Raw genomic sequence first — 14398 nt, forward strand, 5'->3', positions numbered from 1 at the left:
GCTATCCTGTTCCTCTACTAATACATATTTAACAATAACTCGATGCATCTGTCATAACGCAAACGACAACGTACACTGACTTTGCATTTTATTATTATTGTCAATCGCAGTACAGCAGTGAATATCACCTATCGATAAAGTTATCATTTCACGACTTGATTGGCTTTATGATACAAACAGAAACTCCTTGTATGTAAATGCAAAACCACTTATCGCTAATCGATGCTATTTACTGAAGTGCGGCTTATTAGAACATGTTCGCATTTCAGTATTCTTTATCCTTATATTCAGTCGTCACCACAGATCAATTCTTGTTATATTCTACCCCACTTATTATCACAAGTTGTTCCTCTGTCATACTCATAAACTATTTATTACTGTTTTCACCGTATTTCGAATCGCTTTTATGAATATGTTATGACATAAATACATGTTAATTTTTATACGCTTATTAACTTTCCCATAATTGCATGCTAACATTTCTATTTTTATCCGCATGTTGACGGTATTCATATACATTTTTACATAAGTAAACACTTTCGTACAATACACTCACTCCTCACGTGATACTGTAATTTATCAGGTATAGTACGATTTATTTCCCTAATCTTTAACGTTAACCATATAGCACTTCAGTGTAATTTTCGAAAACAGACATTTTAAAAATAATAAATGTGCTATTTCTACAAAGGGGCTATGTAGTGCCGATTACTGTGTTAAGCCTACACAGCTTATTCTAGCTTCTAGACAGGCCAATTTATCCATTCTTCTTGAGTCGCCTTTTGACCTTGTTAATTATTCACTAATCAATCCTGACTGTTTTTTTATATGAACGTATGTGTGTGTACATCGCTTATTCTACTCATCATATTTCTGTAGCTCGTTTTTGTGTGACTGTAAATATTGATTACTGTTTGATTAAATCGAGTTGGTTCACACGTTTATTTAAATTTCTGTTCAGCAATCTCGTTTATCATTATTAGTAAGTTCCACAACCAAGTAGATTACAAAATGATAACTAATACGAATTCATGTTCAAATTAGTTTCCTTATATATATATATATAATAGTTTATTCTAACTTCATGTATGATTACATATACAGTATTTATAATCTACCCTAACCCATATATACATATATATCTTATAACATCACTGTTATGCATATTTTTACTAATCCAAATAAACATGGCTGTAACGTCCGTCCAAATTCGTTTTGCTTTTACTAAACGTGGTGAATTTATTTGAACGAATTGTGCATACACGGTATAATCATTGCTTACTTTTGTATATATCTAATGGGTTGTATTCTCTTAACGATACATAATTACGTAGAATAATGTTATGTTAATCATTGTTTGAGTTACTGATTCGTTTTAAGCGCTGTCGATAAGACTTTAATCTTTTTACATATGTATATGTTGATGTACAACAATGTTTCAATGAATTCTGTGTATGAGTTATGAGAAGTACTGAAATATAGTGAGATGAATTATATATGGCTTGTAGCTAAGTGAAACATTTAAGTAAGCAAGATGAACAGCATACATATATATATGTTGATAAAATAAATTATTTATACTATAACTGGTCAGTAGCTAAGAACCAATCTCTATTTGTCCATTGATTAATAGTTACAACAATTTTCTCTACCTTACTGATTTATTACGTAAAGTATGAAACCTGTCGTGTACAGTAACGTTTCTATCTAATTCAAATATCTTACGTTCGAATTCCATAGAGAATATCCCAATTACTAGACAACATTTACAATAAGTTGAAAGGAAATCATTAAAAAATGAACAGAAGTTTGTCTGTTGTATACACTTGACTGAATGATGATCTTCCATTTATTCTTGAAAAACTCTCACAAGAGACTGTTTCAATTGTGAGTAAATTAGGATGTTAAAAGAAAACTTTACAAATCAAAGTTCTTTCAGCATTGTGAATGTATTAGACTAAAAAAAAGTGAATTTGGATTTAGCTAATAGACAAATTCAGTAGAACACAGTCAGCTTGGCAATAATCTAATGTTTCATAGTCATAATAGATTCTCACAGATCATATGACATTAGGGTCATTAATCTAAGTACATTAACATTGTGTTACAACTTTCAGGATGTTACATATTTGGTGGCAGTTGAATAGTTACCTTGGAAATAGGTTTCAATCTGGTTACCACTCAGGAATAATAAATATCTACACTCTTCAGCCAGTTGATGTAAAACCGCACTACCCCACTATACGAATGAGATGTTTGAACTAAACAAAATCATTTATGGCTATGGTATAACAAGGTACAAATTCTGATCTCGAGTAGAACGCTTCTAAAAAGTATTGTTTACAAATGAATTTCAATCACCATTCAATCTAGGTTTAAGAGCATTCTGTGCCTTTGACTGTTTAATGTTGCTAATAACTCATTATTAAATTGAAAAATTTGACTTACAGCGACAATAAACTTAGTGTTTCCAATGAATTCAGTTCCTAACCTATGACTAAATGTATGTACGTTTGTGATGTTAAAGAGATAACCAACCTATTATATCCAAACAACCATTGAATACCTGAAAGCACTAGATAACCGTTTCTATTTAGTATGGAACTCCACAACAAAGTCCACCAAATACCCGGTCACCGGGAATCGAACTCCGGACTGTTGGTCTCGCTTGGGAATGTTTGACTTCTAGGTCGATAAACCGAGATCCAGTAATATGCAAGCCTAACTTCAATCAGTTCGCGAAATCGGGTAACTATATCTATCTATTTTCAATGAGTACATTCCTCACACTTGATACTATTGTACTCTATTAGTTATGGATCCTCACAAAAATTTTTAAAGTCACCTCTCAAAGCCAGTCAGTCATAACTTCTCACAAGGCTGTATGTTTTCTGTCATCATATCATAAATAGTGGTCAGTTTATCGAGTTCAAACGTTAACAATCCTAAAAATTTATATGTTTACATGTATATATCATTTTAGTAATAATTTTAAAAAAATAGACGAATAATTAATTCTTACTCTTTACAACTAACCAACAACATTAAAACCTTATTGGTGTAAACATATCACCATGGTATCAAGTAAATTGAAAAGTGTTTGTTTTTGTTTTTACTAACTTTTTTTTCCTAGCAAAGTTTAAGTACGGAACCAGCAGAAGCATGGGAGTATGCATTCAATTTCGATTCAAAATTCCATACAAAAGAACGTAAAGTTGATATGGTTCGACGCAGACGCTGGCATCGTGCTTTAGCGCCAAAAGATCTAAGTTCAGAGACTAGTTCATGTGTTTTACAAATACGAGGCAGTTCAAAACAAGTGGTGAGTATTACTTTAAGAAAGGTATTGCAAACGTCTATTTATGGTTAAGTTAGTAGTATTTAAATGTTAGGCTATTTTTAAAGATAAACAGAAAACTTGATTGTTAACCGCACATTTTAATAAACTTAGTCGAACACTTTAATTACATTCACAGCTTTATGACAGCGTATCAAGGAGATAAACTAACATGAAACACCAGTGTTAGTAGCTTTTATTATGTTTTAAATGTGTTTTAGTCTCCTGAGACCACATGATGCTTTTTTTCTGTCAGGAAAGATACCAACTATACTCATAATGCTATTGGTTATACATATGATGTAGTGTATGTCAATTTGATATTCAGTTGTTAAATTAAAAGTCAACATTAAAGGTTGCTGGTTGATGTCGATACGATTGTTTCATATTTTGATGTTCTTTGCTGGTTAAACTGAAGAATCGTACTGGGCATTTCATTCTAGTGTTAAACGAATAAGAATATAATATTCAGACATTTTGAGTGTTGCTTTGTCAAATTACGATAACTATTCACAACCAACATAGCAGTCAATGTCTTCTAAAAGATCGTTTGGTTTAGTGAGACATATTGTGCTAAATGGAGAATCAACTGTATTTTTTCCTATTCGTGTATTGTTATTTTTGAATTTACAACTCAAGATGACTTCATTCAGTACCAACGAATTCACTTATAATGTGTTTGTGTAGTACGTTTCAAGCTAGTTCGCAAAGATTTCTCTAATCACTATAAATACTAAAAAGCAAAAGCTTTTGATTTTCACTAAAAAATCAAACGATTGCTATTTTGGATATCTCTCAAGTATTGTCTTGTTCATTGTTCGTCAGTTGAGATGAAAAAGTGGAAGTTTATGGACAAAATTCTGAAATCCTTGAGAATCCATTTCTGCCGTTATAGTTCTGAAGTGACTAAAGTCAACTCAAAAGTGACAATATTTATTTATCAGATCGACCACCCAACATCAACGGACTCGATTCCAAAAAAGGATTACTGTTAAATTGACTAAATTACTGAAATTTGTACAAGACAACACACTTTATCAGCTTATACACCGAAAACTCCAGTCGAGCTTATTTAGATTGTCAGGAAAAAATATCAATTATTGATTAAAAGACATAGAAATTTGTCAAGCTTCTTCAAAAGGGTACAATCAGTTCATCTCTTTTTTCAAGAATAAACGTCTTCATATTTAATCAATTGTTACCCTAAACGTTTATATCATTCACTCTCTCTCTCTCACTCTCTCTCTCTCTCTCTCTCTGATACATCGAAACTGTCAAACTCTGTTATTTGGAAAATCAAAAGTGCCCGATCGCTTATGCTTTCAGTTAGCGGGTTCACAATCTACATGAGTTTTGATTCTGATAAAGCGTCTGTTTTTATGGTGTCGCTGTGTACTTTAGGTTCCTTAATCGCCAGTGGAAGATGACGCTAGATCCCTCTCACTGTTCTTCAGACTTACCCAACTCTGAGTTTATTCTATGCAGGAGACGAAAAATGATTATGACGGTATAGCGCAGAGATGATATGAAGAAGATAAACATGGAATAATAACGTATTTTAAGTCTAACTTTTAAGAAGTTCGATGAAGGCTTTGAACGATGGAAATGAAGAAAATATAAGGAAATCCCCACAAATAAAGATTTGATATATCTTGAGATTCATAAAACAGTATTCTGGTATCTTCTGAACAGATTAGTACGCTTATAAATAGTTAGTTGTCTCTCCATACTTCAAGATTTTAATTTTATGTATTTCTCTAAGTTTCTGTTGTTTTCTTCTTCTACTCTCTCTCCTTCTCTTGTATTCTAGGAAAGTAGCATGAAGTTGAAAAAAGTATGCACAATTGTTGTTGAACAAAAGTGTTCTTGTGTTTTTACAATATACATACATATATTATTTTAAAACGGCTTGTCGAAGTGAATATTTGCATGTATAATTTTCGGAATGTGTTTCTTATGAAAAAAACAATTGTTTTAACGTAGTGCTTCTACACAACTCGATGTTCTTAGTTGTTTTTTCCCTCAAAACGTTTACATCATTGATGTTGCTTGCCTTTATTCTGTTCAGTGTGCGTTATTTATGCTGTTTAGTTTATGAGTTAAATTTAAATCAAAAGTTAATGTTTAGTAATAACTAACACCTTATTGTATTTATACAAAACTGTTCACCCTGACTAATCAATGTTGTAATATTAGTACTAGTGGTGGTAGTAGTAGTAATAATAACCAAGGTTGTATTTGTATACTCCTGTTAGTACTGATGGGATTCATTAGATCAAGTTACACTATGGATCCAACATTAATGTTTGCTATTTGGTTCTGTTACATGGTTGAAATCAATCTGCAAAAGTGAATTCAACTCAGTATTAAATGAAAGCGTTTACATTATGAGCATTCATGCAAAATAAATAAGCACGCTCATCTCGCTGTCGGATCAACTTAGTTCAGTGTCGTCCAACTGTAAGTATTCGATACGTTTTGTAGTCAGTGATACGCACACCTTGTCAAACAACTTATCCTAACTTATAATTTGTTTTGGTATGATTTTCATATCGAGATCGATGAGGATACCATTGAAAACTGAAAAGAATTTCCCAACGTTAATGCACTTCTCAGCAGTATACGCCTAAAACATTATCAGGGATTCACCCTATGACCTTCAGATGTTTAGACTTGAGCTTAAGCTTCAAACCACTAAGCTGGGATCCGATTTCATATTTAAAATTTTAGTCTGAATAAAGTACTATGTCATTGTTTTCCACCTAAAAACTACCTCTACTGTTTCAAAATATTCATTTTTTGATTAACCCGATCACGTAGATGATAAGGACAAAAACTGCATAGAAAGTCGGTTTTTTTTAATGCTGTATCAAAGTACTCACATCTCATCATTGGTGTTTACAAAAAAGATAAACTGATTCAAATAATTCCACATATTCGGTAACCTTACTAAGTTGAATCCATTTATTCACCATTACAGCCTACTGACACTTGTGTTTTGTTTACTACAAGGCCTTGAGGGATTATTTGATTTGTCTAATTCTCCTAAAAACATTGAGTTAGAACAGCATCTACTAAACTGATTTGTTGATGGTTTACTATGTTCAGCTTATTTTACTTCATACAACTTGACTTCCTCTGAAGAATGTGTCCGTCATTCAAGTGTTTTTATACGAAACAAGGGGAAAATGAGTCACCCAATTTGAGTTCGATGGGAAAATATATATATAGACATACACGAAGATATTCTAACTCAAGAGTTTGGTGAATGTGTAGAGACTTTTGTTCGGTCTGAACTTATTTTTCTTTACAAAATTGATGTCCAGAAAGCACTTGTCAGTTGTTTTCTTCTATTGTTGGACTTAATGCTGCGCACATCTACGACTCTTACAGGAAATTCAAACATAGGACAATTGAGCATTGATTTTGTGTTATATTAACGTCACTGTAGTTGTTAAATGAAAAGCTAACTATTTGTTTAAATGTAATATGGTGATTATGATTCATGGAATAAATTCGTTCCTTAAATGGTAAACTAAGTTGTAATGTCAACGAGTTTAAGTGACTTTGGATACATATACTCTTATTCAAGATGAAGATATGATTATTGTAACATGATGGTTTAAGACAGTATTCTCCAGGTTTGAAAAATAAGTAAGTGTATTCAAAATACAGGAGGAGAACACACATAACTCTAGATGATGGTTATTACTATTTGATCAAATTTATTTGAATCAATCTAAGTTAGCTGGATGAAGAAGAGAAGCTACTGGTCATATACCACATATTAACCTCTTGGTGTAGTCAGTCATTTTTAGGGATGCTTATTTCTAGTGTCTGTTATATGGTAAACATTTACATATATATCTCCTTGTTTAATGTAATTAATTAATTTTTAATTATGAAGTTTTTACACATCTCCAAATGTAAGAAGGTTAGTTAATTGTAAAGAAAAAGAAAACGTCAAAGCCAAATTATAATTTAAAAAACCCCAAGCTGTTGTGCTGACAAACGGGATTGAGATGCATGAATCAACCATTAACTTATACACATATACCTATACACATATACGCTTTGGGTTGCACAAATGTGTTTTTGTTTTCTTTAAAATTTGTTCAGCAAGCGAGCTCAATACCTAATTATAAACGCACGCTGTATTTTGAAAACAACCCTAATTGACAATTTGTTATGCATTGTTTGGATCCGGGATGTTTCTTCATCCAATCAAATAATATCACATTATGGTCATCGGACGTGTGCGTTTGTTATGCATGTGTCACATATCTTTGGAGTCATACATCAAATTTGATTAACTTGATAATCTGTTTCCTACATGTCATTTGCTTGTACAGTCTATACTTTGCTATTTCTCATCAAGAATATGTTGCATGATCTCAATCATTTTATATACCAACATTTTTTATGAAGGAGTTTGTATTGATTTCATTTTGGTCATAGATAAAATTACATAACTACTTAGTATTTAAAGCTGATTCCTAGTTGATTCATTTCAGTAGTTTTATATTTTGTATGATACGGATTTGCTTTCTACTCCTCCCTCTGTGTAGTGCAGTATCTTGCATAACCTATGAGAAATTATATTACTTTCAGAATTACACTAGGGTAACAAATATAACGTCATACTGTTATCCTAGTGATTTAAGTACACACTCAAATTCGGAGATAATTTTCGTCCTCGAATCGTAAGATATCAGTTGTCTTGTCTTGTATTCGTAATTAACAACAATGGACACTCAATGCTGCACACATGATCAAAAATACGACTTTCATTTCTCGTAGTGAGAAAGACACATTTAAAACAATTGGTTGGAATCGAGTAAATTGTGATTTCAACTTCAACTAAATAACTGTAGAGCAACAATTATCCCATTTGATCAGTGTTGTTTATCTCGCTAATAACACCAATTATGATATTTTACTAGATGTACTGTAATCTATCTAACAGTTTATGTAAGTGTATCATATCAGTCGTAAGGCTTAAAACAAATCAAGTTTAAAACCATATCTAACCATTAATTCGGTGCTTTTTGCGCTTTAATGTCTTTCAATTAATAACAGGGAAGTATTAGAAACTAACTTAAAAGCTAATTGATTTCTAGATGCGCATCAAGTAAATTCTAAGCCAATATACCATTTTTCATACCATTATTAACCTTAGCTATATATATATATATATCATATTAAAGAAAAGGTATATCCTTGTTGTTGTTTTATATATCATCGTAAAATTTGGTGAAATTTTCATTTTACTTTTATCCTATTCACTTGTTATCATCCGAAGTAATTTGAGTGGAAATGTTACTTTTTTCTAAATGAACCTCTTAACCTATTTGTTGTTAGCCTAAACACCAGTATTTATTATCATTGATTTGAATAGATAATTCAAAAAGCGTTCTATATTGATATGTATTTATCTGATGCCTAACCCTCAAGTATTTTTTTATATTTTTGAATATAGTTTATGTTTATTTAGTTCAGATTCTCATCAATATATTCATTAACAACTGATAAAACTCCTATGGTATTGAGGGGTTTTCTAGTTTCAATCATTTTAATCTGCCTTGTTAGACATAATTACTGATCGATAAGCGACAGTGATAAACAGTTACTCATGTCTCAACATGAATAAAGCATAACTTATAGTTGGCTTAATTAGCTCACAGTTAAAATGTCACAGTAGCATTTTAGTTGAACATTAAATGGTGGACTATTAATCAAAAAGTGAATATTGGTGGCTGAACTACTTGATCATCAACTGGTTTCAGTAGATATAAGTTGTCAAAAACAACGCCGACAATTTCATTATCATTCATTTCAACAACATTATCCACATTTTTCATGGATGTATTCAACACTGTGGATATAATTCAAAACCACGTAATAATTATCAATTTCATTATGTTTACTAGACTTGCAAAGGAAACTTGTCAGCTCACAAATAGTGATGAGTTATGTATATCTATTGTAAATCCTGCTACATATTTTCATAAACCGGTTTGAGCATTATATGTTTTTAATATTTATAGAAAGAGAATCTCACTGTTCCAAGGATGTTCATGCGCTTCAGAAGTAAGTAATAAACGTTTTCTTTATTTTAAACAGAAATTAGTTGACACACTAATGCACACTTCAAATATTTAGTCATTAATATTAACTTTAAAAAGGTCAAACTTACCTGATAGGGATGGTATTGGGTTACTTAGACAGTTTTTAAAAGACTGCTGAATGTTTGGTAAATGTCAACGTAGTTTAAATGTCTAGTATTCATCGAAATGAATAATTGGGTTTTTTTTTAATTTCAGTTGAAAAATGTTAGTGTACATTACTAAACAGGTGTAAAACACTAAAAAGAAATTTATCATAATTCTATCGCGATAATGACAGGAATTTATGACTTTAGATTGATGATATTCAAACCTCTAATTCATCAGTTCCTGTTATACGTGCATAGTCTCAACAATAAAAAATTACAAACTATTACCAATCACATCATACCTATCAAATAAACTAGTTACTCATTGCATTCAGGACCTCAGTAAATAACTGACTGTTGTTTAGGTAGAAATGTAATGGGTTCAAGTTTCAATGTAAAGACCGACACTGATATTTAGATACATCTAGCTGACGAATACTAACTAACATAAAACACATGTTCTGTATCCCGCTGTTTTTTGCAATCTACACTTTATTTAATCAACCATATGAATAACCGAACTACCTTCCATGTTTATAACTTCTATTTTTCGACTACTCTCTGCTCATTCACATTTCAGCTTCTCATATCTGGCATTTACGAGCATATATCTTCCAAGCACGCAGTGTTTTAGCAGCTGATCAATCTGGCCTATCTGATCCGTTTGTGCGATGTTCATTTCAAGGGCACAGCCAAGAAACACAAATTATCCAACAAACTTTATGCCCAACATGGGATGAAACATTAATATTTGAACATATTGAAATGTGTGGTGATCCAAAAACAATACTTTCAGATCCACCACCAGTTATGATTGAGCTATTTGATTATGATCAATTGAGTTCAGATCATTTCTTAGGCAGATTACAGGTAGGGTTACACATATCGGTTGATACGTATAATTATTTCTACTCTTGTATTTTTCACTCATCGATTAACCACGGTAATTTTTGTACTATAATTAATACTGAATTGAGAATCAATTATGTATCGCGCGAACATCATAAATACGTAATTATGCTTAGTATATGTGCATAAAATTTACTTCGATTTCATTTTTACTGGTAATCTTACATCAGTCTAGGAAAATGAAAGCCCCATTAACACCACCCGATTACTTAGAATACATGTGGAAATCGTTCAATACTTTTTGAAGTCAAGTCGAAGTGTTTCAAAAAATAACTCATTTGAATGACTTTCAGAGTACTACCTTTTGCCTTTCTTGACCCCTATAGTAACTGTTACTAAATGGTTGGAACAAATGATTCCCCTACTCATTTTTACTTGAAGATAAATGATTTGACTACAATTTCATACAAACCATTTCTCTCAAATTTTTAGTGAGGCGTTTTGTGTTTGTTGGTCATATTAGAAGATAGTTTCGTCCACATGTCTTAAACTAGAGAAACATTGAGAAACAAAGAACACTGAGCAGATGTATTACCTATGTTTTTAAGTCATCAGAAGTGTTTAGTTCATAATCTGTCATGCGGTCGAATACAATGCCATGACATTTGATCACAAGCACTAGACAGTTAGATCTTTCTATCGAAATGCAAAAAGAACTATTCTATGACTTATAGTTAAAATTGTTTTCTCTAGATTCAAGTAAATGACAAAAATTGTATACATGTATTTACTTGATAATATTTTTAAAACTTGGGTATATGCTGCTTTTTTTTTAAATGTTTCAAGATCACTCCTGCTGTTCGTCTAGACACAGAAACCACATGGGCAAATGTACTTCAATGGTATACAATAGAGAAAAATCGCAAAAAGGGTGGTGAAATATTGGCTGCTTTCGAGTTGATTCTGGTATGTTGAATGATGGCTTACAATAATGAATAGAAATAACAAGATTTTTGCATCGATATTTCGCCGTAGTTTCTTACACTGACTGAAATCTGTCAAGAGCTGTCAACAGTCCTAAAGAAGGTCAGTCGCTGCACATATAGCTCTGTAGTAATATAACAAGCTGTAAAGTTCAATGAGGCGGTTTCAAACTCAACGGGGAGTACCAATTCCTTCAAGACTGAAGATAGGACTTACCAATGAGTGCCGAATAGAATAAAACTTAGGTCCAGTGTTTCTTGTTCTCTAACTTTAAATAACTAAAAACAAATAAATAATGCAAACGTTATTACGATACTTAGACTGGTGGCCATACTGGTACTTGATCGATAGAATACAAACAGTTATAAAGATTGGACAAAATGATATTAATCAATACTCAGTAGTCCATCTATATTTCAACACATTTTATGTTCTATTTTTGGACAAAAAAGAGATATTCACTCATGATCCAACCAGGTCTTGAACCAAGGATATTAAGATCTTGCGGAGTACGCACTACTTTCAAACTACTGAGTTAAATTCCAAAGACTCACATTTTAGCTTTATTAAATTAAATTATGCCTCAACCAATTATCACGTAACAAAATCACCAAACACATTATCGACTTCTATGACCTTGTTCCTGTGCTAAACCAATGAAACGTCAACCAGCACCAGCAGCCTTAAGTTAGCTTCGACTGCATAATGGTTTTCTATATAGTAGCTTTTCACTTAGCCCTACCCGTTGACCCCAGAACACAATATCAACATCCACTGTATGAAAATTATATTTCTTCTTACGTAGTCTATATACAAGCAGATCAGACAGCATCACGCCGTAAAATATAAAATAATAGTTATACATGATCAACTCAAAAGTGACTGTGAGTATGAGAGACCATAACAAATAGATTGAGAATAAATTAAGGATGATAAATCGTATGATAGTAGACAGTACGTCAAATGTAAGCTTATGATAAATATAAAATATATATAATCCAGTTACTTGATAGTTGTACAATAAGGGTGCAATCACGCAAAACAATCAAATCTGACCATATCAATATCATTTCCTTCAAGTCAAGGTGACTTTCATGAGACTCTATCGTGTGTATCTGCGTATATTCTAGCGGGTGTAAAGGAATGTAATGCAGAAGATGGTTTGAATGAATTCGGGCCACCGAAGCGTGCAACAATATTTAACCACAGAAGTTAAGGAAAGAAGATGTCCAACCATTGGTCATCATAATTTTCTAACCAACTAATCTACATTTACCGATATGCCTCAAATCAGCAGTCGATAACTTCATGGATTATTAATAAGTCTAAGTTTGGCCACCCCTAGATTTTTCCCAACCCGGTTCATGCTTCACTCATCATTGTCTGTCTAGGTAGCGGTTGGCTGGGTATAAATTTAATATGTTTCAGCCACCTAAGTCAGTGAAAATTCATTGTCCTTCCAACTGATTCGCTATTTGTAGCTAGCACTTTAGATCTAACCTTGGCATCGGTTATTTGTTTGCTTCACCATACGCAACCAATAATTGAAAAATTTCTAGGGTCAAGCGCCAATAACTTTTGAACTACAAACATGAGTTCGAAAGTCACCACTAATCAGGTATTAAACATATTACGTATTCATAATAAATGATTATTTAAAAAAGGACTGAAAAACAAATTCAAGAGAAATTTTTCAAAAGTGATAAGTAATAATTATTTCAACTAAACATTCATATTTATTTAATCCTTTTCATATAACACATCCTTACAGCTTGATGGCAAATCTCCACCACCACCACCTACACGTCGTGGTACTTTATTCAATGTACCCGAAGGTATACGTCCCGTACTCCAACGTACTGGCATTGAAATTCTTTGTTGGGGTGTTCGGGCAATGCGTAAATATAAGCTAGCTAGTGTTAATTCACCGTCAGTAGAATTTGAAATCGGTGGTAAAGTAGTTGAATCAACAATCATAAAAAGTGTGAAAAAAAATCCAAATTTTGCATCGCCACTATTATTCTTAGATGTTTTATTGCCAAAAGAAGAAATTTATTTGCCACCAATGAATATATGTGTACGTGATCATAGAGCATTTGGACAGAAACCAATGGTTGGTGTACATGTTTTAACAGATTTTCAAGAATTCAAAGTACCAGCGAGAACATCACAAACAGATGTTTTAATGGATATACAAGGTAAGGATTATACTGCGAATGTTTGATCATTTCACAAAGAATATGTGGCTTTTAAGGAGGTCGTGATTTTGAAGGAATTTAGTGATTTGACCGACATTATCAGCAAGACACAAATGGTCTCGCACTAGCATCACGCTAATCGACTACAAATACATTAGCTTACCGAGCAAGTGCCGTAAACTTCAGATGTTGCCTTCAGTGTACCTAGCTGAACAATAACACAACTCTTCATATACTTTTTAATCGAGCTGAAATTACAACAGATAAATGATTTCATGCAACAAGATTACCTGATAAATTTAAGTAGAACAATAAGTACAAGGTATGCAGGATAAAATGAACTCATTATATTTCACCGTTTCTCATCACTTGCATATAGCCCTAAATGACGATTGTCAATAAAAATCTAAACAAATATTTGACTTACTTTCTTTTATGAAGTTTAGATAAAGGTTCTAAACGTAACCGAATTCGTAATATGAAGAAAAAGAATTGATCGTAAAATGCATGAATGAGCACGTCAAGGTTGTTGCACATTTATGTGTTGGAAAGTAGTAATACATAGTAGCATAGGTAACCTTCTAGATACAAGTAATCATAATGATTATCTACATTATCAACTATATTAATGAAACGTCGATTTCTGAGTCAACTACTAACGAGGCACCATTACCAATGTTTGATTTGATCCTTTCGAATATACTGAGCATTGGGTAGATTGTTATAAATGAGAAATAATGTATTTGTAATATCTGGTATTATTTAAACTTGGTTTAATTTTGATTTGGTTGTTTATTCTTTGAAGAAGTGTCTTAT

General features: G+C 32.2%; 1 protein-coding gene across 2 annotated transcripts in view; it reads left to right on the forward strand.

Annotated features, from left to right (window-relative positions):
• The window catches only part of MS3_00008110 (uncharacterized protein), a gene marked incomplete at its 5' end in the record, with an annotated part of 110369 nt that overhangs the window by 75607 nt on the left and 20364 nt on the right, over window positions 1–14398 (forward strand). The window contains 8 exons of one of the 2 annotated variants that reach the window (XM_035733046.2): window positions 962–982; window positions 3134–3322; window positions 5148–5171; window positions 7245–7271; window positions 9385–9427; window positions 10132–10421; window positions 11247–11366; window positions 13156–13582. In XM_035733046.2, the coding sequence (XP_035589580.1) occupies window positions 962–982; window positions 3134–3322; window positions 5148–5171; window positions 7245–7271; window positions 9385–9427; window positions 10132–10421; window positions 11247–11366; window positions 13156–13582 (1141 nt within the window). Of the gene's footprint in view, window positions 1–961; window positions 983–3133; window positions 3323–5147; window positions 9428–10131; window positions 10422–11246; window positions 11367–13155; window positions 13583–14398 lie in introns of both variants that reach the window. The other variant, XM_051216457.1, reaches the window with a different exon arrangement.

This window comes from Schistosoma haematobium, chromosome 4 (genome assembly GCF_000699445.3).
Source record: "Schistosoma haematobium chromosome 4, whole genome shotgun sequence".
Classification (NCBI taxonomy): Eukaryota; Metazoa; Platyhelminthes; class Trematoda; order Strigeidida; family Schistosomatidae; genus Schistosoma; species Schistosoma haematobium.